Source organism: Bombus flavifrons, chromosome 7 (assembly GCF_040668555.2).
Source record: "Bombus flavifrons isolate JBK064 chromosome 7, iyBomFlav1_principal, whole genome shotgun sequence".
Classification (NCBI taxonomy): domain Eukaryota; kingdom Metazoa; phylum Arthropoda; class Insecta; order Hymenoptera; family Apidae; genus Bombus; species Bombus flavifrons.
Window position 1 is genome coordinate 4,849,297 of NC_138448.1, and position 26,929 is coordinate 4,876,225.

General features: G+C 36.0%; 1 protein-coding gene and 3 non-coding genes across 4 annotated transcripts; 3 read left to right on the plus strand and 1 right to left on the minus strand.

Annotated features, from left to right (window-relative positions):
* The first annotated feature begins 3,137 nt into the window (after positions 1-3,137).
* TRNAD-GUC (transfer RNA aspartic acid (anticodon GUC)) lies at positions 3,138-3,209 on the plus strand. Its single transcript has one exon. It is a non-coding gene; the product is annotated as a tRNA-Asp (tRNA).
* Positions 3,210-11,234: 8,025 nt separating this feature from the next.
* TRNAI-AAU (transfer RNA isoleucine (anticodon AAU)) lies at positions 11,235-11,308 on the plus strand. Its single transcript has one exon. It is a non-coding gene; the product is annotated as a tRNA-Ile (tRNA).
* Positions 11,309-12,043: 735 nt separating this feature from the next.
* TRNAE-UUC (transfer RNA glutamic acid (anticodon UUC)) lies at positions 12,044-12,115 on the minus strand. Its single transcript has one exon. It is a non-coding gene; the product is annotated as a tRNA-Glu (tRNA).
* A 7,634-nt stretch (positions 12,116-19,749) lies between these two features.
* Positions 19,750-25,231, plus strand: LOC138181630 (facilitated trehalose transporter Tret1). Its single transcript, XM_069116634.1, has one exon. It carries the CDS (start codon positions 20,206-20,208, stop codon positions 21,667-21,669), a length of 1,464 nt encoding a protein of 487 aa, XP_068972735.1. The 5' UTR covers positions 19,750-20,205; the 3' UTR covers positions 21,670-25,231.
* Positions 25,232-26,929: the final 1,698 nt, after the last annotated feature.

Genomic DNA, 26,929 nt, shown 5'->3' on the forward strand with positions numbered 1-26,929 from the left:
AGATTCGATAAAAATAAATATTTAATAGATTTCAATATTCCTCGGAGATATGTTAAACAACATTACGTACCTAAATTATACGTATTTCAGTGCTTGCGTGCTTCCTTTAATTTCAGCTTTTATTAATTTGTCGATTAAACGAATGTACTAATAAAAGGGTCATTACAGAAATGTGATCTGTAGCTCGAACAAAAGCAGTTTGACCGAACGATTTACGCGATATGACGTTGAATCTGTTACTGCAATTTTATGACCTGTAACGAGCGAAACGCATCAATCTGAAAGGCTGATTCCAGCAACGAGGGTAATTACCGCTTGAATATTGTAGCAATTTCGGTGCCCCGGGAATAACAGTAAAGCATTGCACGTAATAATTAAACATAATTTAATAGCACGAAAGGACATTAACTTTTGTCAAACTTCCTCGTTAAGTATACGCTCATTTACGTTAAAAAAATATTCTGTTTAAAGGAAGATTATGACTGGATCAGATAAACTTCAAAGATGATTATGAATTTAATGTTATATCATTGGAATTATCCTTGTTATCGCAACATTGAAATAGGGTTAGGAATATAATATTATTCTTCCGCTTCGTATCAGTCTAAATAATGTGACAAAGCGTAAAATTGATTGCCAGTCGTTCGTAACTACTTTAACTCGTATTAATCACCGGTTTAATGTCCTATTTTAATGCAAATCGTCTGCATTATCAATCAATCACGGTCGGAACAGCTATCATTCTTATTGTCTCTAATTCTTCGAATATTATGTACCATGTTTGTTTCTGTATTGTTTGTACCGTGTAGTTACTAATGTATATATTTTGCACTTAAATATACTTTATACTTTAACAATATAAATCACTGTCACGTAATTTATAGCGAATAATAAACATAGTGCTATTAATAACGTAATTGAATCCTTGTTCATTTCGTACCGTATCAGTCATTATCAACCGCATTGATTCCAACTGATCAATTCCTTAATATGCAGTGAGATCATGAAACGATGGATTGACGACGTGACTACTTTCGACGTTCAAACGTCTAAACAGATTAAACGATCAAAGCCTCGAACTTTTATTTTATTTGGATGAACAAATTTATACAGTTTCTACGCGTTGTTTCGCTGCTTTCTCTCTCTCTCTCTCTCTCTCTCTCTCTCTTAACAAACTGAATCGTGCAAAAAGAAACTCTTTCATACACGTACTTATAAATTACATTGCAGAGCTGAATTAAAGAGTACATGGTGGTTCTAAGTGCACTACAAGACGTTGATAATCAAAGAGGAAAGAAGAAAAAAGTAAAAAAGGGAAACAAAGGAACAATGGTATGGCTCAATGAAGAATTTGCAGCGGCGTGCGTGCCGACAATAGCTGAGGGCTATAATTGCAGTCTAAATATGCATGCTGGATGCGGCTATCGGGGTTGACTGTTCCATATTCAGCGATTAAGTGTGATGTACGAGTTTTGAGTGTCGCGGCATATCAAACAGGCGTAATCGTACATGTAGTAATCCCTCGCCAGCTGTCTCCCTTCCATTCGACGATTCTACCCCTCCGCATGATAAATTCCCGCGCAATTAACTAAACTGTGCACGACGCCGATGGAACGCACGTATCGTGAATGCTAAATGAATGACGACGCGACTTTTGTCGACCTCGATCAGAGTGCCGTTTTATATCATGCATTGGCTCGTCTGTCTCACGGAAACGATCGATGCGTTTCGATTCGTGGAAATTAAGCTTCTTCCATAATAGAGCACAATCCACCGTTTTACAGTGAAATCTCTACGATACTAGAAATAGCAGTTCAAAAATGTGTAGTTAATTGTAGGTTACAATTAGAAACATGTCCATTCGCGTGCCATTGATAGATACGTGTTACAAGAACCTGTCAAATGTCTCACGCAAATTACAGAGAAGTATACAAGAATAAAAAAAGAAGAATAATAGAATAAAAATAAAAAAATAAGGTAATTGTGTTTCTTTAAAGAAAATACAATAAAAATACAACAAAGAAAAATACAATAAACGCAAAGCTTCGAGCTTTTGAACGGTCATTCAATTTTGTTATGGGACTATACAATGGGACTCGGGAAGAGAAAGACACCTGAGGGTGCCATAAATTAGTCAGTAATGCGTCGTAAGTCAAGCAGATTGACTATTCTGCAACCTTAACGCAGAAAAAACGTATTCTTTCGTAGAGCCGTCGACGCGGATGATCGTTTAAAAATATATTTTTTTTTATTATTTAATTTGTATTTTACAACTTATCTAGCTGAACATTTGGTAAATTTTTCTAACTTAATTGCTAAATAACATGTGGATGGCTACTTCCAGCGGGAAGTTTAATACCATTTTCGAGTTTGATTAATTTAAAAATATGTAGATGTATTTCATATACGAACATTTAGTAGTATTTTACGTACGTATAAGAATCTTTGGTTCTATTATATCTAAATGGTTTATCTATATCTAGATAGTTTTGTTTATACTTATACAAGTTTGCAGATGCAATCGATCTGTCCAGTGATGGATCAGGTAGACGGTTTGGTCATCGCGTGACAGACTTTGAACATCTGGTTTCTGCATGTTCTCACTCGTCAATTTCATTAGACGTTTTCGCTTGTACAGCAGTCCTCCCTTTTACCTTTCCTTACGCTCCCCTTTTGAGAACCATAGGTCGATATGAGGAAAAAAATTGAGTAGAACCTTCCTGACAGTCGTAGCAATGACGTAGCATGTTATTAATATTTGTTGCATATTTTCAATATATTTACATTATTAATATTAGAGGAACTGTTTCTGAAATTGTTTATATTATAATAGAAATGTTTAATTGCTAGAGCGATTGAATTTAAGAAGAGTTTTTAATATACAGTAAAATAGTGAATAAATATAACAAATGAAAATCATCCATTTTGATACGATTATAAAGCGAATGAATTATTTATTACAAAAATAGTGAGAAAGATTAGAAATACGGATTCAAATAGCTCTAAATAGCGTGTCGTGAAATAAAAATGTTACAACGTCGGATACTCGCCAATATAGAATTAGTACACAATTAGATAATTACATATGTGTATAGATAAATTGATAACTGATAAAGTAGACGGGTTTGTCATTGAAATCCTCGTTAGTACAGTGGTCAGTATCCCCGCCTGTCACGCGGGAGACCGGGGTTCGATTCCCCGACGGGGAGAGAGAGAAATACTTTTATTTTTAACAACGATGATGTAATTATATATTTTACGCATAATGCAAATATGTAAATATTCATAAAATAGTAAATTTTTGATAACAGAAGAAAAAAAAAAGTAAAACTTCTGAAAAAAAAAGATTCTTCAGAATCATCAAAAATTCTTCCATTATATTCACCTCGAATTTCACCCGACTGACCGACGTCGTTTAATCAGCTGAAGACTAATGGACGAAACACACAGCGTAATAACAAACTATGCATATAATAATCTCTGTAAAACTTCCTCGATAACAAAATTAAGACCAATGTTCCTCGACATTGTCTCGTTGCAAAACCACATTCTTCATCACACCGCGTCATCCACCAAACAAAATCCGCATAAAACACAATCATCCGCCCAGTTTTATACTTCGTACCATAAAATTCCAAACGAAATCGCGAGAAGTCACCATGAAACGACAGCTCCTCACGAAACCTTCGTTAATTCTCTCGTAATATCCACGTGTAGTATAACTCAGTAAATTACTATAATCATCGATATTATGTATCTGCTTACGCGAGAGAAAGAGACTATTATGTGCCTCGTAGATAATAACGAGCGTCTCGTTGTCTCGGATCGATGCGTGGTATCGGTAAAACCCTTGTATCAATGTGAATGAGAAAGCCACGGTTTCCAAGAGGAAGAACGTAATTAGCTGGATGTAATTGCACCCATAAGGATCCCTCCTGGAGTTTCGAAGTCGCAGCGAGACATCATTTCTCCTTTAAGCCCCCCACCCCCGCCTCTCTCGCTCTTCCTTCCTTTCCACCCCAGTGAAACCGACTTCGGGGTCTTGATCGTGTTTACCCGTAATAAGCCTTAATCGGGGCTAGATTTAGTGGCGCGCGGCCTTTTTTGAATTACACCCTCGTTGCACGCAACGATCGAGGGCCGCGTATGTATACGCCCCTTTGGAGTGGAGCCGCGAGACCGAGGGACACCTCGTGAATCCGCCTTAATTTCGGCCGCCTCCGGCGATCATTTCGCTCAATAAATCTCGTTTACGGAGAGAGTCTTGTTGGCCACGTTGGACGAACAACGCGGTCGCAATTTGCGGTATTGTCGGCTAACTGGCCGGACAGAATTGGCTTTTTCGAGAGACTCGACGCGGACCCGGAACAGACCGCCGATCGTTGATCGCGTAGGATCGTGAGGGTAAGAGGTTTAGTTTGCTTTCGGTTGGATTTTGCGATAGCGTTTTCTGCGATTGAGGATCTCTGCGTAATTTTGCACGTGTAACAATTTAATTACTGAATCACATGTGCGTGATATTCTTCTTAGACAAACGTATTTTCTCACGTTATATGAATAAACTTACAGAGTTACGTTTATATATCTCAGCCTAATCTTCATACCGTTCTACATTTCCAAGAATTGGAGAAAGATTCCGATAGATTTGTCAACGTCTCTAGTACAAGTATAATATTAGATTATTCGTTTGTTTTATCTTTTGGAACGATGCCAGAAAAAATAAAAACTCTTCTTAGGCAAACTTACGAATAAAATTCCACGTCTTTTATTAAATATAAAAGATGAACAATCGATTCGTGATAAACGTTATAAGTCAAAATAGGTATATTTGACTTGCAAATAACGAAACACTTATTACTGTAACGTTTTCATTACTCGCGACAAACTTTAACCAATGCAATTGTAAGCACTAATCTTACAAATTAGAAGTCTTATCGTAACCATTTCAAAGAATGCAATTTAACAAACAATCCGTATCGTCCTGTTCCACATACCATTCCACTGGCTTAATAGTTAGTTTCAGAAATAGTATTGCGAACAAAGTTGGAGTTGTTCCGCTTCATGGAACGTGGTCGCTTAATAGTTAGTGGCCGTTTTGTTGAAAGGTTATCATAGTGACCCAGTTGGCTTATCAACGAACGAACGAACCATATTTAAAGATAAGAATCCGTATTTAAAACTCGATGCCCGTAAATAGAAAAAACGATGATACGTGAAATTAATGCAATGCACACTGTGCATTGTAATCGTTGTTCGATCTTGATCTTATTAGTCGACGATATGTATCATCAGATTGTACGTAAACAATAGAAATGTAAACCATAATTAGCCCAAAAGACCGATAGAGGAGATGGTAAAAATCGTTTGTAGATCAGAACCTAATCACTTGAAAATTAGCTCGCTCATTCCTTATACGATTCTACTAGTATGTTTGTTGCTACGCTAGACGCTAGAATTTGGGTTAAGGTACGTATAATTTTAATTTCCAATTAAAATATTTCTTTCTTTCTTTAAAGGGCAATTTAAAAAAAGCGGTTCAGACTATCTTGTAATTTTAATTGTTCTGTGTCAAGAAGGTATTGTATTACATTGCTATATAGTTCTTTCCTCCTACAAACTGCTGTATTGGATGTCCTTTACTTTTTTAATGAAATCCATTCGTAATGGCAGAGTAAGGAAAATACTAACAAAGATTTCATAAACAGACTTTTATTCACGTCGGATCGCCTAATATCAAGTTTCAGGAAAACTGCACGTTATATGCATTTTTTCATCTTTATCTCAAATTCTCATTCGAATGCCGCATTGTGTGTCACGACCAAAATCACGTTAAGCTTCTCCTTCATAGTAATTAGTTGTAATTAAAACTTATTGATATGAATTTTAAAACTTAATTAAATCTTCTTCCAACTATCACACCTATTCGACCAATATTATCATAATGGAATGGTTAAAAACGTCGAAAACACGCCCATCTCCTCTATCATCCTATCGTGTTATTTCTTCCCTAACTTGACAATTTTATCGCTTCGATACCGATTACTTGCGATCGCAAGCAAGTAATTAACCGGCGCGCGGATCGTTGAAAAATTGGTGGCGCGTAATACCCTATCGCGCAAAAACGAAATAAAACGTGACGTGCCGCGTAAATATTCCCTGTTATAACAATCCACGAACGACAACGCCCGAAAAATCTCTTTTCCCTTCCCTGTTAATATTTACCTTATAGGCGGAGCCTGTAATCTTCGAGCGAAGATACATTTTGTGATTAATCTTGCGGGAAGGATGAATTGATTTCGACGAAGAACAAAACTTGGTTCGTTACACCTGTTGTACAGGGTGACGCTTTCGCTAGTAAAACACAGATCACAGTTGTCAATTTCGTACAAATTTATTGTGATCGATGATTCCTCGTATCTTTTGTGAAATTTTAAACGCCCCAAAAACGAAACACATGTTCGTCGTATTATGCGTAACGAAGAAACAAAAACACGTCTCAAGATTGTGGACAATGTGTAATGAGCAATAAATGTAAGAGCTGGTCAAACACGTTAAAATCAAATACACTAATGTATCATATTTTTCTCTGGTAATCTTTATATAGAAGATAGGAGGAGAAATGAGAACTATTCATTTTTTTGGTTTTGTAATATATTTTGTCTCTGAGAATTGCAGTAGCAAAACTACCAAATCACAGTGATTCTAATGTTCAAAATGTCTCTGTAAAAAACAGGAAATCTGCTCTCCACTGCAACAGGACACGAATGAAGATAATTAACATTCTATCAATCGTTTTGTTTTAAGGTGTATAATTAAGATATAATTTGTGAATAATATAAAGTTAAATTCTGTAAGTGTTGTTCCTTTTTTAGTGAACCAAAATATTGAAATTTAATTTTCTCGATAAAGCTATCTTGTGGCGTTTCGTTGCTTTTCTCCCTTTACTCTTCATATAACGACACGATATTATCGCCTTGCATCGCTGACGTTGCCTACAAGTCAACTAATATACAGGATCACCCTGTATATAGCAGAGTGAATGAACACTCGGTTGAGTGACGCGCGTCCAGCTTAATGACAGTGGCAACTTTGTCCACGACGATGGAATCTGTCCATTCGAGCACAAGACCTTCGCGCCGCGTCGCCATTATTTCTTGCAGCTTCTTCCGCCCCTTTTACTCCCTTATCGCGGTCATTTCGCCACTCCTATTACGGCGAACCAGTGTTATTGCCTTCTTATTAAGGGAATAATTGCGATGTTTTACGATCGCGTTCCCGATCAATTATCCAAAGAAACGGAGCAAAACGAACGGGACCGCGAATGGTGAGAGTTGTTAACGAGCCTGGCTGATCGTCGCGCGAAACAAGGGTCAGAGAATGTCCCAGGTAATTTCCTCCTCGTGGTAGCGCAATTTTTGATTACCACTTTTTGGTTACCGAACAGGATTAACAGGATGTTTGTATTGAGATTGATAGGCTCCTTGCATGCTTTCTTCCGGCGTTTATGATACTCGCGATTGGTAGTTGATAGGATTTAGGATTTCTTTAGGTTTGTTTTTCGATAGTCAGTTGTGGAATCGATCGACGAGGGAAGAGGTATGAGACGCATCAAGGATGTAATTTGGATGGATACGCGATGTTCTTCAGTTGTTTGGGATAGGTATAAAATTTTATGTATCGGTACGTGGGAATTAAACGTTAGCTTTTTTTTATTGAATTAGGGAACTGCATACATGTGCTGGACAGTAACTTTTTATGAGGCATTTTCATGTTGCAAATATCGATCCTTAATGGATTGAATGAAATATTTGGTATTTTTGTTGACACGCATATATTTTATGATTTTTAAGTGTTTATATTAAATGTTCATTAGCTTGCAAATTCTGTAATACAGTAGACATAGATACGTGGATTTAAAAATTAAGTTGTTAATGGGAAAGAATAAATTAATCTGAGAAAGCAGATTACATTTTATATATTACGTATAATATAATATTCTGAACGAACTTTTGGTATATTAAAACTCCATATGGTAATTAAAAATTAATAACATTAATAAATTCTGTCGCGTTATACGTAATAAGAAATGTGAGAAAACCTTCTCTAGTTTCCCCATCTCTTTACAATCTGCAATTTGTCAATTCGCTAATATTTATTTTTATCTATTATTTATTATACTTATACCCTATAATACTATACTATCTCGTCTATCGGCTTAGGTTGGACTTCCAGTTTTACATTTTTCTCTTATTATCCATTCACCAATATTATCAGCTAGCAAATTATTGTGCAAGACAGTCCATTTGCCTTATCCTGTATAATACATTTTTATAGGTCGGACACTCTCCCATTTCCAACGATCCATGCATTCCACGAAGCGCTGTCGGAACAGCTATCAGAAACATTCTTTAATTATTTGACGTATTCGGAAAGAATCGCTTCTTTGACAAAAAAGAAACGGGGATAAGAACCATTAGCGAAAGTTGTGCTCGCGAGCGAAAAATTTGTCTCACGGTCGCGGTGCTAATTCTCGGTCGTGCACGCGTCTAGAGTTAAGTGGACGAGAGGGGCGCGGCCAGGGAAAAGGTGAAGTGTTGCCACCCAAGTAGAAACTTCCTTCGTTGATTGTTCCGCGGCTCTCTACTGTAGTAGAGGTATACCGTAGCGGAGGTTGCACGACGTTGCTCCCATGGCTCTTCTCTTGACCGTTCCCCGTTTGGCCAGGCCATATGCGAATCGGAATGGCCCGTGAAAGAAAGAGAGGAACGGTCGTTAATTATCCCATTCCTGGTTGCCAGTTCGCCAAGTCTGTTGTTCGTTTCCTGTGACAATGGCCAAAGAACCTTGAACGAACAGCCACTGGGGATGTACAACAAATAGAATCGACGGGATCAGGAATACGTCTAGAAGCTTACGTTTCGTGGAATGCATGTGTGATGATGTTTATTATAGAAGTGAATCAGGCAGACAGTTTCATGTTCGGTGATTCGATGTTGAATTCAATTTTCGATATTGGTTTTCCTGAGAGTTTTCCGAGGGACCCAATATAGATGCTATTATTTCAATAGATATATGCGATAAACACTATGGTTATTCTAGAAGTTTCGGTACCGTAAAATTATAAAAGTATTGCTTTTGTATATTAAATATCGATCGACAAGGATACGTTAATCGTTATTATGATTAATATATTTGCTTCTTTGTTCCAGGTGAGCGAAATGCAATTACGGTTTCATTTCTCGTAGCTCCTGCTATCGTAAGTAAGTTACAAGAAATCTATTACCGTAGAAGAGTGCACATATGCGTATTTTTAATTTCCTAAAGTTACAGTTTATTTCAATAGTCCAATACAGAACTTAAAAGTCATAGATAACTACTTACAGTAATATTTGAAATATATCTGATAAAACGACCTATAAACTCCGACATTACACGAAAAAAAAGAAAACTAAACTCTCCAAGGTTCTCCACAAACGTCGTCTACACCTCTCGCGTAAACTACCTTTCATCCTCGATTAATTACGTACCACATAGTCGTCGAAAGACAAAAAAGAAATGATTAGACCCGAGACCTTCCTGTTCGATAAAACGCAGTTAGTAATTGGCCGAACGATCTTCTTCCGTTCTTGAACGCGCGTTTCCTTCTTGTTGAACGACAGCGACCTTTAAACCCCATACGTATCGCCTGGCGGTGGTCTCACGTAAGAGTTCTTCAAGGGATTGGCCAGCAGATTGCCTGCCGGTCTCCAACCACGCCGGAAAGAAAAGTTCGCTGACGTCGTATAAGGTCGTGCAAGGCACCTGCAACAGCTTAATAGTTTATGGCAGACCCGTGGACTCACTCGTCGACGATATTTTCCACGGGGGGTAGCGGTGAAACGACAGTTGGCCGTGGGGTAAGGCGCGATAAAGGGGAGTTTCCAACGTTCGAGTTCGTTAGAAGTACGAAATAAAAAGGAAGTCGTCGCGATAGCAAGAAAACAGGGCAATTATTCGAGGTGAAGTCTGGGACATTTTTATTAAAGTTTCTTATCAGACGTCGCGTGATGTAGGTATAATGCCACGCTCGAAGCGCTTCTCTCGGAGAGTTCCAAAGCCATTTTCTCGCGTTTCCGGCGTGCGCGCGTGGAAGCTACCTTACGTTCGGATCGTTTCAGATGTTTGTCATGCTTTATAAGGATACTTGGAGATTTAAGAGCGTTCCCAAAGTTTTTTACACCTCTTCGTTGTGTTTTCGGACAAGGCTTGGCCGTTATTGCACTTGAGAAGCTTGAGCGTTCGAGGTAATTTTTATGATGTTAAAGGTTATGGAACTTCATGTAGCATTCTTATATTCGTTTAAACGTTGTTTGTTAGTTTGTTTCTTTAGAGTTATTAAGCTTGTTAAATATTTTTACGCGTATCACTGTAAGAATAAAGTACAATACTTTCGAGAGTCATAAGTGACTCTGTCCGTATCAGACCGCATGTTTTCGAAGACGACTGGAAAGGCTGCGTCATGCTGACGTATCCTCTGTACTATATACAAAAGCATAGGATAAGAGGCAAAGAAGGTCGGAGGACGTGGCAACGAGACACTTGCATTTTCGTAGCAGACTTATTCTTTTCTGTGACGGCGAGCAAGCCATATCGTATTGTAGTTAGACATTAAATGACCGTCTTGAAATAGCATTATAAAGCGTACTTTTGATTGTATATAAGGAAACGTGGATTTTTACAAACTGTAGATTTTTTTACATTACCGTTCTCATTTTCTCGTTATTTCATATTTTTCTGTTTCGACGCAATTTTTCGTTGAAAAATTTATAAGTGAAATTGATGCGATATATGTTGTATAATGGTATCCCGCTGGGAGTAGCCATCCACATGTTATTTAGCAATAAAGCTAGACAAATTTACCGAATGTCCAGCTGGACAAATTGTAAAGTACAAATTAAATAATAAAAAAAATATCTATATATGTTGTATACTTCTATTATTTATCACAATTCTTTGAATATTGATTAATTACAGAAAATTGAAGATAGGAATTATATTTCGAGAGATATTGTATTCTATGATTTACTATACTTGAATTTTTGATACACTATTGGATGTCTATGTTCTATACATTAAAGAAATAAAGTACGTTTATTATAAATTATTAATTATTCATCTTAAATCAATAATAAGTAAATACTATAAATATAGATATTTGCCTTGAATTTTCATTTTAAAGCAGTAGCAGACGTGCTGGCCCATTAGCTCAGTTGGTTAGAGCGTCGTGCTAATAACGCGAAGGTCGCGGGTTCGATCCCCCCATGGGCCAAAATTTTTTATTTTTTTTTTTCATTTTCATTTAATAGAAAAGAAGAAGTACTCGTTATAATTTCACTCCCGAACATCGATACTATTTTTATCCTTTTATTTTTCGATTTATTTCGTGCGCAGAGACAAAAAGTTTCCCGGTGGTAACGTTATACGAAAACTTGGCGGTGAATACGTGCTCGTTCACAAGGAGGTGCGAAGTAAGAAAGGAATTTGAGTTTTAGTCAAGTGCAAAGAAACTTCCAGAACGACGTTCGTGTGTCTAATTGAGTAACTTTTCCCCGATCGACATGGCTTGTTTCGAGAGAACTGAAATAGAAGTATTTTCTTGCAATCCTATAAAGAGGAAGACATCGTTTTTGTAATAGGGAAAAGTTTTTTCGTCTAGCCAGACTTAACGTCCCGCTTATTTACTCGATGAATTTAGGTGTCTGAAGTTCCACTATTACTTGGTCTACCTGAAACTCAGTTTGATACAGCTTTAATTAAAAATAAATTTAATTAAAAGTAAGTATAATATGTTGCCTGAACAATATTAATTTTGAGTTTGTAATAATTAGATATTTTAAAGAAAAAGGGAAAGAGAACGAGAGACCGAAATGGAATTCTGGAATTTTCATTATATTTTTTATCAAACAATTTTATTTGAGTAAAAAATAAGTGTAAAATGAGGAGTAATAATATCAATTATAAAGTTTTCATATATGGAAAGAAAAGAAAAAAAACCAAAAGAAATTTCCGGTACCGGGAATCGAACCCGAGCCTCCTGGGTGAAAGCCAGGTATCCTAGCCACTAGACCATACCGGATCAGATGTGAACTGTATTTCATGTTATGGTTTTCTGTAGATAGTAAGCATATAAGCTTCGCTCTTTTATTAACCTTTCAATATAATTTTACTACTCCAAATTATAAAATCCTATTAAATTTACTGAAGCTATATATATCTAACTAAAAATACTATCAAAACGGTCGACTCTCTGTGGTCGGCATATTTTTCTGCTGACACTAGCAACTAACTAGTAGGAACATTATTAATAAATATTCATCACCGCCATAGAGAAGTCAATGGAAGACAAACTTGGAATGCCGGCGCTGTTGCTACATCCAACTTTGAAGAAAAATTTTAAATGTCATCACAATGGCGACATTCCATCTCGCAGGGTTAATTTAAAAAAGAAAAATCGTAGAGAAACAGTTTCATCCACTTTGTTTCCACGGCTATTATACACCTAGAATTTTTGTAACGCGTGTTTTTGTATCTGCCTGTAGCATGCCATAAATCCGGGACAGCGATTTAAACGTGGCTGCCGCTGTCGTCGGATTTAAAAACAGTTTACGTCCCCGTAGCGTCGTATCGGTTGGCGACAGCCCGCTATTGGTCGATTGTTTCTGGCAACAAATAATTGATTTATTTTGTTTTTTTGTTCCATTCGTAGTCCTCTGCCCCCCTTTTTTTTGTTTTGTTACCATCGGAAACATCGATGGCGTGGCGTATCGACGTCGCGAGGAAAGGTCCATCGTTCGAGCGGAAAGGACGCCGGACGTACGTCGGAACGAGCGATACGCGGTGGAACAATTATCGGATATCCACGGTTGACAAATTACACGGTCAACCGGCTACTAGTTTTAATGAAGTTCTATCGAGCAACCTGCTCGCGTGTCTATCGGGAAATGAAAAACGAAGTGTTCCACGTGCGAAAGGATACCTGTTCTTTCGATCGATAGCCTATTCTGTTTTTACTAACCTTTCAAAATAGATATTAACATTGTACGACGATATTTATTCTCTGATCGTAGTCCGCGATAAAAGAATTGTTGCAGACCCTCCAAATATTTACGTTGTAAATTATACAAATTTAATTTTTGATACATATATACGTTTTGTACATTAATTTCTGCCACGTAGATACGGTGATGTTAATATAAAATTTGTTTTGCATATAAAAACAAAAATATCATGAAAAAGCGACGCGTCAAATTAATAGCACACAATTTTAAATAATAAAAGTTTGTCGATATTCGTCGAGAGAAATTGATAGTTAATAATTCGTAGAGCCGCCAGAATTTTGTATAATTGAAACGATTCGCTTTAGAATTGATTTAAAAAGGCTTTCAATTTTCTTTTTTGTTTTTCGTTTCCAATTCTAATACAATGTATTCATTCAATTGATTTCTGCTATTGAACTGTCTGTGTTTAGCATAAACAGCTTTAGCAAGATTTCTCAACAATTTTCCATTATATTTATATGAGGGGAACGTGCTGGCCATTTCAAAAGTGTAATATTACTCTTAAAATATGTTTCCATTACTTTTGCAGCATGGACCGCCGCGTTATCCCGTTGAAATATAAATTGTTCCCCAGAGATTCGTGTTGCATATGTTTCAATTTGTTCTTAAATAATTCCGGATATTTTTGATATGCAGTTTACGCTTATAAATATATTATGATAAATAATATTGATATTTATCAAATTATGAGAAACATATTTTCGATAAATTTTATATTAGCTCAAGCTTTTTGTGTCCTTTCGCAAATCCTGATAATAACAATACTGCCTATCAGGGCTGTCCAAATTAAATTTTTTTCCTCGATAAACGATACTTTTCTCTATTTCTTTTTCCAATGCGTATGCTCCTCAGCAAACTGCAATCTTGTGTTTTTATGTGCCTTTGTTAGAGGAGGTTTTCTTTCCAGTTTCTTCCACTGCAGATGCTTACACTGTTTCAGGACACGTCGGACATTTCTGATATTCGTTTTTATCCCAGCTGCTTCAGCAATCTGTCTTGCAGCCATCGATGAGTTTGATGCTGCTCTTAGGATAGTACTTTTCGCAAGCACTTAAAACTTTGGATCTTCCACCATGTAATTTCGAAGTAAATTAGCAATAACTTGTGGATTAGCTATCTTTAAAACAGAATAGTTTTCTTTTTGTAATGTTGAGATTATTTGTATTTTCCCGTTTGTTAGCTGTTTTCCACAGTGACTGCTTACGCGCAATGTAAATAGCCTTTTGTCTTCTCCATTTTATTCTGATCTTTCCTGAAGAAAGATCAACGTTTCAGCTACATACATTTCGTTCATATTCAATAACTTCACATTCCTCAACCAAAGCGCATCTTCCATAACCTTCTATCTTAAATCACCGTCTCGTTCGTCGCATAGATCATTCGAAAGTGGTTCACGTGAACAGATCAGATCTATTCCTCGGCGAATTTATCGCCTTGGCCGATGTATTTCCCGGGTATTACGTCATTAAAGACGCATATTCGTATTCTCGTAGCGGTGAGCGTCTGGCAGCGTCGTTTCATCGCGTACGCCTGCGAGAAAATGTTTTTCTCATAGCCAGCAGCCGATTTTATGGAAGCTGCTGGTGTGCACGACACTTCGCCCTGTCTTTCGTAGAACGATCATTTTTCCATCGACTCGTACGGGCCGTGTGTTCGCAATAGTTTCACGATATTATTGTGAAAGGAATTCGTGTTATGAATTCGCGGGAAAGCTAATGTATTCTCAACCTCTCTTGTACGATTCAATTATTTAATGTTATTAGTTAATTTACAAACCACAAGTTATTAGTATTAACCTTACGAGTGCTTACTAAAAATAATGAAATACATATGTATTCAAAGAGATATTCATTTTTTTAATGAACTGCTTTCACATACTGCGAACTTGTGAAAAAGAACTTTATGATCTAACTTTTATCTTGTCAAATCATTAACGTTAATTGGTTAATTATTGTGTAAGAAAGACTTTGTTATTTCGTTTTTTCTTCAATTTTATTATCCTTTCCTATGTTTTCATACTTCAGTTTTTATGTCTGGATAGTCGAAGATTACGATGTGCGTTCATTTAATTTATGTGATCACGTTACTTGTACGCGTTATACACGACGTGCACACACGTTTCTTCGAGTCGTTATTTAACTATTCATCCATATGTCACGGTACTGTGCAATATGCATGTAATGAGTCGTAAAAAATAATTCGAGTTTTCGATCCAGTAAACTCAGGTATAAATTAACGATGCTAATAACTAGCATGAATTGTGTTTACATACCCGTGCTCCGTGTGCTGTGATAATGTGTACAGCTTTTTTACTTGCTAATTAAATAAAATCATATCTTTTATTTTATATGAGACTCTATAATAGTATATATACAAGATGCGATGTTAAGCAGTGCAATTGCAAACCCAAAACTTCAGAAATTTTAATGTATCATACCAGTACTCCAATTCAAATAATCACTTAATCTATTTGAATACCAGACAAGATTTAGTTGAAGTAGAACAGCTAGCTTACTTTTATATTTAAATATCATGCTAAAATTCGAATAAAGATACATTGTTTTATGATATCTTCTTTGCTTAATCGAAGATAAATTGGACGGAAATTTCTTTAACATTGTGGAAGTTTGCAAATTTCTATCAGAAATGCATATTTCTCAACGCATCCTCGCTCTCTTCGTACGTGCAAGCTTCATGCAGTTTATTCCGAAGACCTCTATCGATCATCATGTCCCATACGTCAATTTTACACGCTCCTGTCTTCCACCTACGCTTTCTCATGCTACCTTCCTCTGCCTCCACGAGGATAGAACCTTACTATGGCAAAAAGCAGCCGTCACAATCTTCGGGGAGCACGGGTTTCCAAAGTGGAAAGCTTTTTGTTACGCTAGGTGTACGGGCTGATTCTATTGAACAATTAGTCTTCGAAACTGCCATTTATTCAGGTAAAAGATTTTACGTCGTAGTAAATAAAAAGATGGAATTCTGATCATCTGTTTCATTCAACACGATCGGTGTACTACATTGGATTTTATTATCTCTATTATAGTTGATATTTTTATATCTGTACCCTTATGTTATATTCTACATTATTTTATATTTTACTTTAGTCAAGTACGAATCGTCCTTGCAAGATCTTCTTGTGAATAAAACGTGGTTGTTATAATGGATAAAAAATTCTTCTTCTAAATGTTCTATTAATCTTAATCTAAAAGACGCTTGTAAATTTTAATTCAAACAATAGAATTTCTCAATTTTTTGGAAATTCACTCTTTAAGAATCTACTAGATGTTTCACTAAAGGAAAAATGACTTCTAAACTAACTTCCATTTTCTCGAATAATTCTCCACGATCAACTTCATATCACTTGCACCTCATCCATGTGGGAACTTCATCAAATTCATCAAACTGTATTATACCTCTCTCCTCATCAAGCACGCACATACACACGCTCTATTACAACTTCATTTAATTGATTCCTCTTCTCTTATTCAACATGAAAATCCCACCTAACTAAACGTTTCGCCATTCACCAACACCTTCACACGTCAAACTGCGTCAAAATAATTCGCTTCAAAATCGGCCTGTACAATATGCATTCACTTCGCTACTTTGCTCGTAATTTGCTCATCGTGAAACTTTCCCCATCGCGTTTCAAAATCGTCTCCTTTATCTTGGTAGCTGGAAGCCCGAGAGCAAACGCATCCCACGCGAGTTGTTTTTCCTCGGTCTTGGCCGCATCAATCTTCCTCTTACCGCCGTGAGATTTCCGCCAGCGAAAGCTCGTTCTCGCCTCGCTTTCATAAAATTTAATAAATTCGTACGTTTGACCTCTGATTCGTCGAGCGATCGCTAAACGGCGAAATTTTATTACTTTCATTTCGAGATTTTACTGTAGTGAAGGAACAGCGAGTGTTCGTTCGCTTGGTCTAAATGAATCATTACGATTTCTACCAGAATCTCGGAAAGCCGCTCGCTCGCTCGCTCGCTCGCGATTAAATCTCTCTCCATATTGCACTCATCTCGAAACGAGTAGAGCTAATAAAGCGGCGTATCGCTTTAGATCACGCTCGCGAGTTACGGGATACCGTTATTAGCGGTCTAACGAGACTTAGGCCATATCGACGCTTCCACCTCGAGAATACCAGCACAGTGGTTGATTAAATTACTGGGAGCTCGTAAGCTGTGTTTACGCCAAGTATTGTTTCATTTGGAAAATTCAGAGGATCGAAAGAGGTGATGTTGTCGGTAGTGCTGCAGGCTTCAGATTTACGAAGAGTTTAAGAGTGGATGCTGGATCGTGGGATTTTCATTGACTATGTAGTGTTTCGCTCATTCACAGTCGCTTTTAAATCACTTTTAATAGTACAAATATACATACTCATGAAACAACGTAGAAAATTGTTATGTATACCGTGTTTGTAAAAAAACTATTTGAACGTACCTTGGTTTTCCAATGAAGCGTTTTTTTTTTTGTCAGATTCTACGTTTTATTTTCATATAGCCATATACATTTCTACACAAATACGTTTTATAGCCTGTGTATATTGCAGGTGTTCTATAAAATTTTATGTATTCGTTTCATTTATCTGAAAGATATTTAAATATCGGTGTCACGTCTTTCTTTATTTTTATCTCTGTAATAAACATCTTTGTAAAAATAATGACTCGGTCAACACCTGAAACGTCACTTAAATACCCATATCCAAAAAATTTAATAACACCCATGCGTGAAAGCGATGAAGCTTTCCGCGGGCGTACGAGCCATGACAAAGACGCGAGGCGGTGATCTTCACAGAAGCACAGAAGAAAAATATCACGCAGCTGGGAGTAATTAAAGGAGACGTTCTCTCTTGAACAAGCGAGATGCCTGCACGTCGTCGTCGAGCGAGACGCGAGCTCCGGCGACAAAGTTTATTATTCCGCATCAGTCGAATGCGTGGCGTGTCGCAGGAACGTCGCCGTGGAACGAGGGAAAGAAACTAGTTTCCCGGTCGTGCTTACTTTATCCGGCCAGCTCTTTTCGAGCACCACGAAACGCTCCTCTCGTACGCGAGAGAAACGGAGAGGACGACACTCTCCTCGTAATATTCCGTACTCGTGCGCTCTTATAAAGGCACACACTGTTAAAAAGACCCTCTCTTTGCCGCTGGGGCGCGGAGGGCCTCACATGGTAACGAGACTTTCGAGGGTCTTCCGCATTAAAAGGCGCGTTTCTTCGTGGCAGACGAAGAAAACACAGAATAGAGAGAGATGCAGAGGAGAGAAAAAAAGGAGCACGCAGTTGCACGGCATATTTGCCGTGCATCAAAGACCTGGAATGCCCCGTAATGGAATTGAGAGGAGTCGGGGTTGGGCTTCTTCCTGTTTACCAAGCTGATTTCTTGATTTTTATTGGCCCCACGATTGCAGGCGAGGGAATTTTAAACAGCCTCGGAACCTCGAGACCGACGTCCAGCGTATAAGATTCAAATTGATCAAGAGCTGTCGACTTTCCTTTTCTTAGTCCTTTCGAATCTTAATTACTGTTTAATGGATTAAACGAAGGACTTAATTATGCAGTGTTTTATTAAATTTGTCTGTTTGACTTCAGTCTTTTCTTCTTTTTTTTTTGCTTCTTGACAATTTTAGCTTGTTGCTAGAAGAAGAAATTAATTGGTGCAGCTGGAGAAATCTTTTTTAACGTACCTTTTATCATTTTATTAAGAGGGCATGAAATTGTACGTTTTTATTTTTGTATTACGTCTTTATTTATGATAATAACGACATACTTTATTGGATAATCGAACTTCATTTTTCCACGTTCCAATAATAATTATCTTTAATCGTTGGACTTTATAGTTTTTAAAGTTTAAAGAATCACATAACCATGACTGATCGCCAAAGGCCTGAAGGTATCTAAGGTCTTGCGATCGAGTCCAATATCCTGGACTCGATTTAATTCCACTGTAGGCTTGACGAGTACTTCGAACTCATTAATTTCCGTGCTTGTAATAGTGCAGTATAAAAAAAGGAATCAGTAATATAGTGTCGTTTGAATCACTGTAATATCTTTTGTAATAATTTCTGTTTGAATCTGAATTTGGCATTTGAAGCCTTTTAATATTTCTATGTAGATACTTGAAATTTCCCGTAGCCATGATATTTTATTACTTTTGATTGTTTGAAGTTTCGAAAAGTTTTGAAAATTCTGAAAAGTCTTGGAAGTACATATAACTTTATCTGGCAACCCAATAATTTTATATTAATAATTATATTCTTTTATCTATACACATTTATTATCTTGTATAGCTCTAGTTTAATCAACAACTTGGTTCTTCAATTTTTTTTTATTATTTAATTTGTATTTTACAATTTGTCCAGCTAAACATTTGGTAAATTACTTTAAATTGAAAGGAATCAAAACGACAATGTCATTATGTAATATTTAGGCAATCTTGGTAAATATCCTTCTTACTGTCTTTCTTATAATTCGATTCAATAATTCGTAATTCTGTATGTGAATTTTACATTTTTCCTTCGCCGGTACAGCTCAATCGCACGATGAAATATAAATTTTCTTTTGGGACGCATTTCTACAGTCCTGTCTTTGCTCGTGGTCGACAAATAACGCAGTGAATCACAACATCGAAGCAGAGAATAAATTGCATAATGCTGGTGCATATGACTGTTCGTCAACGCTCGGATTATTTCCATATTCAACTACGCATGATTGGTCATGTACACTGCTCTACGTGGTAGGAGGGATAGAATAAATCTAGAAAGAGAATTTTGAAAGAGAATTGTCGCGTTCTTTCGATCAGTCATATCTTTTCTACACACGGTACATGTGCAACAGTTTTAATTTATATTCTCCGGCATTTAAAAAATTTAATAAAGAGTCTAGTGAAAGTGAAAACGTGAATTTTATATGCTGCATGATCAAGCAAAAATACCGAAACCATTCGTCAAACATTAAAAACACAAAAGCTGTTTGTTAAAATATTGCAAAAAAACAAAAACACATCCATTTTAGTTCAAAATTCGGATTACGTAAGATGCCGGCTATTCTGATTGACAATCAAAACTGAATTTCAAAGTGTATGTCAATATCGCCTAATTCCAATAAATGAGAGCACATCGATCAATAAAGATGGAAACAATCAGAAAATTGGACGAACCTCAATGGATATTTAGCACCAGGCAGCTCTTAGCGACGCTAAGCCCGCTACTAGCAGCGTTCCTGATCGGTTTAACAAATGGTTTTCACACCGTTCTTTTGACACAGCTTATTCCTACATCCACAACAGACACGAACAACCACGAGATCTGGATAACTAGCAACGATGATTGGTATCAATCGCCGTTTTCTGGTGCCGTGTTTGCTATCCTCGGCTGTTACTTGTCAATAATCGCCATGGAAAAGCTAGGCAGGAAGCAATCCATGATGGTAATTTTTCAAATATCTTTAATCGGATGGATCGTCATTGGGTTTGCAAGGAATATTCTGTACATCAAGATTGGAACAGCAATTTGCAGCTTAGGTGTTGGTCTCTTTAGTCCCCTAATACCGGTTTACATCGGTGAAATAACAGATCCTTCGTTAAGAAGCCTGTTCTTAAGTATGATAAACACGATGATGACATCTGGTGTTCTAATGGCCGTGACTTTTGGCTCTCTTTTTCACTGGAGAATCGTCAACTACATCTGTGAGGCATGTTTATTGATATGTTGGTCGGCCTGTGTTATATCTCAAGAAAGTCCAATCTGGTTGATGAACAGAGATCGAAAGAAAGAGGCGCTGTATCATTGGGTCCATCTTCGAGGATGGAAATCAGAAGGAGAATATCGTGTCATGGAAACAGCTATAAGAAGAAATGCCGAGCAAAGTAAATTCGTTGGATCTACGATCATTTCCAGATTGAAGTATGATCTGTGTTCAAAAGACTTCCTGTGGCCTCTGTCCGTGTCGTGTATGTTGTTCTTTGTGTATTACTTCTCCGGATACAAATTAGTGAAATACCATATGCTTGATATTATCTCAACGACTGTTCAGTCTCGCAGCCTCTTTGCTGAAATAATTATAACGTCGATGATCTTTGTTACGGATATCGTTGCTTGTTTTTTTGTATGGAAGTGCAACAGGAGAACGTTGGCCATAATTTCTGCAATGGGCACAATCTCTTCTCTATTTGTATTGATTCTTTACGTGTATCTTAATCTTGAAGTATCGTGGCTGATTATTACTTGTTGCTTGTGCTACTATGTATTTTTTGGAATCGGTCTGATACATTTGCCATGGATATACTGCGGAGAATTGTTCCCTAGTAAATTAAGGAGCTCCGGCAGCAGTATCGTGTTTGGATTTTCGTATATTTGTTCCGTAGTGGACACGATACTAGCACCAGAATCGATCATACCGCTGGAAATGCAGGAGCTTTGTATAATTTATTTTACCTTGATGCTGGTCGGGAGTAGCTTCTTGATCTGGAAACTACCGGAAACAAAGGATAAGACTTTGTTGGAGATTGAGAGGATGTTTGACAACGAATCGGGCGACAACAATGTGAATGTGAATGTTATGATGATCTGAACAAACAAACATCCTTTGTTCTTGTGATCGTGTATGTTTGCGTTTTGTATTTATGTTTTGCGAAATTGGATCGTAAACTATAATGATCGTTGTAGGGCGAGAGTTAGTCTCTTTGAGCGAAATGCAAAAAGAAACATTCGATAATTGCACAAAAATCGGCACGCAAGTTTTGCAATTATGCCGATGTAGGTTTAACTGAGAAATCAAAATTTGTTATTTTTCATTTATGATCAATGAAACCTATGCCAACACGTTTCTTACATTTTTCTGATTAAAATCACACGAAACACGATATAATCTGCAGCATATTTGCTTACGCAATGAACGATAATTAAATACATATCAATAAGTAAATATAATTCAAATTATATCGCGTTTGATCTCATTTTAATCAGAAAGACCTCACAAATACGTCAGTAAAAGTTTAATTTAGAAAAAGCCAGAAGTAAAAAAGTTTCACTTTCGAATTGGTTCCTAAATATATTGTCTCAGCGATATCTGACGTTGGATCATGTTACACTACTCGGCGGTCTCTGCGGACCATCGAGCTTCTTGGTGCATCAGAGGAACCTCTCCTATGTGGTGCTTTTTTTTTATTATAGACTGTTTTCTGTATTGATTTTTATATGGTCGAGCGATAAGATTTTGTGAGAGTTATTCAGGTTAACAAATAAACTCTGAATGTTTATGCAATTACGGTAAGCGTAAAGATATGATAATGTGTAAAGATAAGCATAAATGCCTAATAATCGAGTGAAGTGTGACAGAACATAAATATGGCACGTGTTTATTATATACATGTTGATGTTCTCCTTATAATCGACGCTATCTGACGCAACTGATCACTTGAGTATACATATTTACACGTACATGTGTATTCGAATGGTTGCATCAGCGGTAATACTAAAACAGTGTCGGGTAAACATTATTTTTTGCTGTCAATATCTGGAATAAGATGTTAATTATGAAAGAATATTAATTGGAATAATTGTATTTGTTGAACTTGTTGAATTTGTGTAATAGATACGACTGAAGTAATGTCATTGATAGAATTACATCACATCACAACTATATACATCGCTAGACTCTAATGCTAAATCTTTTAGTATTTAATTCTTAATTGATGTAGAATCATCAAGAACTATAATACAAATCTTGAAAGAAATCGCAATGATAAAATATTTAAGAGGAAAAATAATCCTCTACCCATACACTTTGAAAAATGACACGTTAATAGTTGCAATTCTATTCTCAATTAACTGAATTACATTTTGGGAAGTTTTTTGAGAAAGGAATTAAACTCGACTTTAATATTGTTATAAAATTTGTATAATCGATTTTTCTTACAAACTAACTCTGCTACAGTCGACTAATTTTTCTATAATAAAATCACTGTTGTTCAGAAAATTATGCACATTAACGTGATGCTGCTGTCTTTATTCGTAATGTAATGAATTTTTTAACAACAAAGGAACATGGCAAAAAATATAACAACGTCAACCTTGATTTCTTTTATTTAGAAGATTTTATCGAGAAGATATCCTTTATTTAGTATTCATTTTCGTCACAAAAATTGTTAATAATTTCTCTAACTGTAGTTAAGAACTCGTAATATATTTAAAGGCCGTCCGAGAGTAATAAAGGTCAGATTAAAAATTTCGTCGATTTTCTCATTTGTAGTTTTATTAGAACGCAACGTTCTATTCTTTACTCTGTTTCCCTTGGTTTTCAGCAACCTCAAATACACGCGCTATTAGAGGCACGCAAGCTGGTCATTATCATCGAAACTTTATTTGCTTCTCGACAAGGAATCCTCGCTAGATCTTTATCTTTTTTTCTTAATGAAGCTTCTCTTTGTTCCGTCCTTGTTTTTGACAAAGTTTTTGTTCTTTAAAAATAGATTGCTCCTTTTTATATAGAATATTTATAATCGTGTTATTTCACTTAATGTTTTTTGCATGAAAGGATTATCTCATTTTATTATGTAAAAGAAGTTTCAACGAGGTCAAGATTTTAATAATTAGATAAAATGTAAGAATGACAAACAGCAAAATAAATATTAATATTATGAATCAATGTAATAATTAATAATTAAAATAAGATATTTTGTACGCGAAATGGATCGCAAAATGTCTAAGCCTAACTTTCTTACCATTCTTGACTTACAAATAATTTGAAAGAATTTTATTATCCTTATTAATATTTAATAATCCTATTATATTACACAATCATTTGTTAGATTCAATGAAATTGGAAATTTTCTTTAATGAAAATAAAAGTTTGATGCAAAAGGAGAAATTTTACTTGATTCGTCGATAAGTTTGCCTAGTTTGCCTACGAAGGATTAATTATTTATATATTTTGTAATTAATGCTGAACTCACATTTAACAAGAAAATTACGAATTTAATTAGTAATAGAGGATATCAAAAATTGTTCGCTGAAAACTTTAATTGTATCCTATTACGGTGGCAAAAAATTTATCGCTATCAGTTATGTAATTTATAACGATAAGAACAATTAGAGTTTAATTTCCCCACACGGAACGTGTCCGAAATGAGCATAATCTTCATGAATGCATAATATCTCGATATACACCATCCCTTCGATGGCTAGTTTGGAAAGCTTCCTATAATGAGATTCTTTTTGTTTCTGTCTGTTCTGTCTTTGTATTACGGTGAAAAAAATATTCTTTAAAATTCGTAGACTCCTGATTTTCAGATGAAACATAGATATTGTAATAGCGTAATTCTGTATGAGAGAAAAATACATTGTTTTTAACGTTCGTAAAAATATTTTACGTAAAGGGTGCGTTGTTGAATGTGTCCTGTATATCTGTTTTATGTATAATATTACTTTTTACACCAAAAAAAAAATTAAATAAATAAATAAATTGAGAACTTTAAGGGAGGTAGCACACCATCAAAGATCAAGCTTTATTTATTACTTGTTTCATTGTATCTTAACACTATAAGGCGCTTTTTTACCCACTGCTTTTTAAACTTCCAACGTTGCATTATTCACGAAGTCTGCAAAAAAAGTACGATTAAAGTAGAAATACATTTTACCTCAGATCGTATATGTTATGTGATTATGTTATATAATTTAAACGTTAATGTGTAATCTAGGAAGAGGCTTTTGCACTCCCAGAGGTTTCGACTTTCCATATCAACTAATCAGTTGCTAATCTGTATTATCAGTGGAAAAGAAATTGTTGATTCTTAACTCTGTCAGTTTAATTACTGTTCTGGTTACAAGAAAAAAAAAAAGAAAAGAAAAAATGAAGAAGTAGAAGTTAAGCAAACAAAAATTCAATATTTACCTGTTGAATGCATTTATTCCTTAAAAATGCATCATTTCTAGAATTATGCGGTTTTCCATTAAAGATAAATAATCTTTTCATAATAATGTTTATTCTAACACTTTTTTGTTTTCTTAGTTCTGCAGCGGCATAAAAACTCAACTGCTGCGTCAACGGCATCATTTACAGTTAGATAATTAAAATGCAATGTATGCGTCAGCAGCAGTGAATATTTTAAGTGAAAAATAAATATTATATTACCAATCATCGTATTACTTGCACAAGTTTATTTCTTAACAGGTTTGTGAGGAGAATAATAAAAACATTTTCGGATTTCAAAATGGCTAAACCAGGATCTATTTGTACCAAAAATTGTAAAACTCTATCGTTGATTTCAATCGACTATAATTATTACACGTTATAATTGTTGGTGCAACTGAAGTTTTAAATACCTTTTCTCAGAATTCGATATAATTATTAAGAACGCTGAATATATTTCTAGAATAGGAAAAAATCAATTTGATGCTCAAGAGATTATTATTACGTGAACAAGGCCGACTATATAGTATGGTCGAAAGTGATATTCTGTAACCATGAAGTATTTCTGTCAAAAATAATTTTCGACTGATCATCCTTCTTTCCCTTGTTTCGATGATAATAAAGAGGGATTTAGGAGCTCGCTGAGGGATCCATCCCTGCGTGGTGCTGGCAGCCACGATTTAGAGGCAAATTTGTCGGCGAAATGAAAATGTAACCTCATAACTCTGCCTCCTGTGTGCATCGCGTTATGCATAATCCAACCGCATCCACCGGTTTTTATATACTTTATAAACATTCCCCCGGATTTTCCTGTCGTCTCTCGATGTCATCATCCCACCGCCCCTTTTAAACAGGGAACGACGACGTCTTGCTGGATGCTATCTGTCCATGGTAAAATCGCGTCTGTTTGCATTACGCGTACGTTGGAAATGTCCAATTTTAAGTAAAAATAGCATTCAATGTAAAAGTTCATATTGTTGTGCTACTGTATAGTATAATTTTGATATTCTTTACACTTTTTGATATAATTTTTCTGATTGTCTATGATCCATTGCCACAATCTTCTTCATTGTTGCTCTATATCTTTTCTATGAATATTATCTGTATGTTGTAAGAATTTTATTTATCGTTGGCGATGATTTATTGTATACGATGATATTGGATGCCACGTTATGCCTTAAACAAGTAGTAACAATCAAACTATAATGCTTTTGTAATATTAAATTTGCCAGATTGCCCATTCTCTCATTTATCTTTGAGAAAGAAAAGAGAGGAAAAACGAAATCTCTGAAGAAAAATTCCAATTGGATAATTTACATGCAGAACGTACATAGCAATTTCGAAATGTGCGTTAGATCGCGGGATAAATCGCGTAGCTACCGTTTGCCGTATATTCCGTATGCGTTTAACATGTTTAAATTTTCAAAGTAGCAACGGAATATTCAAACGCACGTTCCGAAAGAAATTTTAATCCCCGCTGGACACCGAGGCTCGCCCCGAACGTAGTCTGCCCAATTTTATCACGTTACATTCGGCCGTTGTACGCGGAGAGCGACGCGAGCAACGCAAACATTTTCCAAAATTCATTTCATCGCGTGGAATTATCGTCGCGAAACCGGACTCCGCACCGCGAGAACAGCAAGTAAATTTGCTCGTTGTAAAATCGAGCCACCAGCTCCTCTCCTTCTCTAACCCTTTTCGCCACGGTAAATGTTTCATAAAGCGCGGAATTTCGTATCATTGAAATCGACTAGTTTTATATGTGGTATGAAAGAAATCATTGACAAAGGAAAAGATGGAAAGAAGAATACCAAAATAAAATGTTGAATGGAAGTATCGATATATATGTATTTACATTAATCTATAATAAATGGCAATTATTTACGTGTTGGCGTATTTTCTTGCTTAAATGAAACATTTC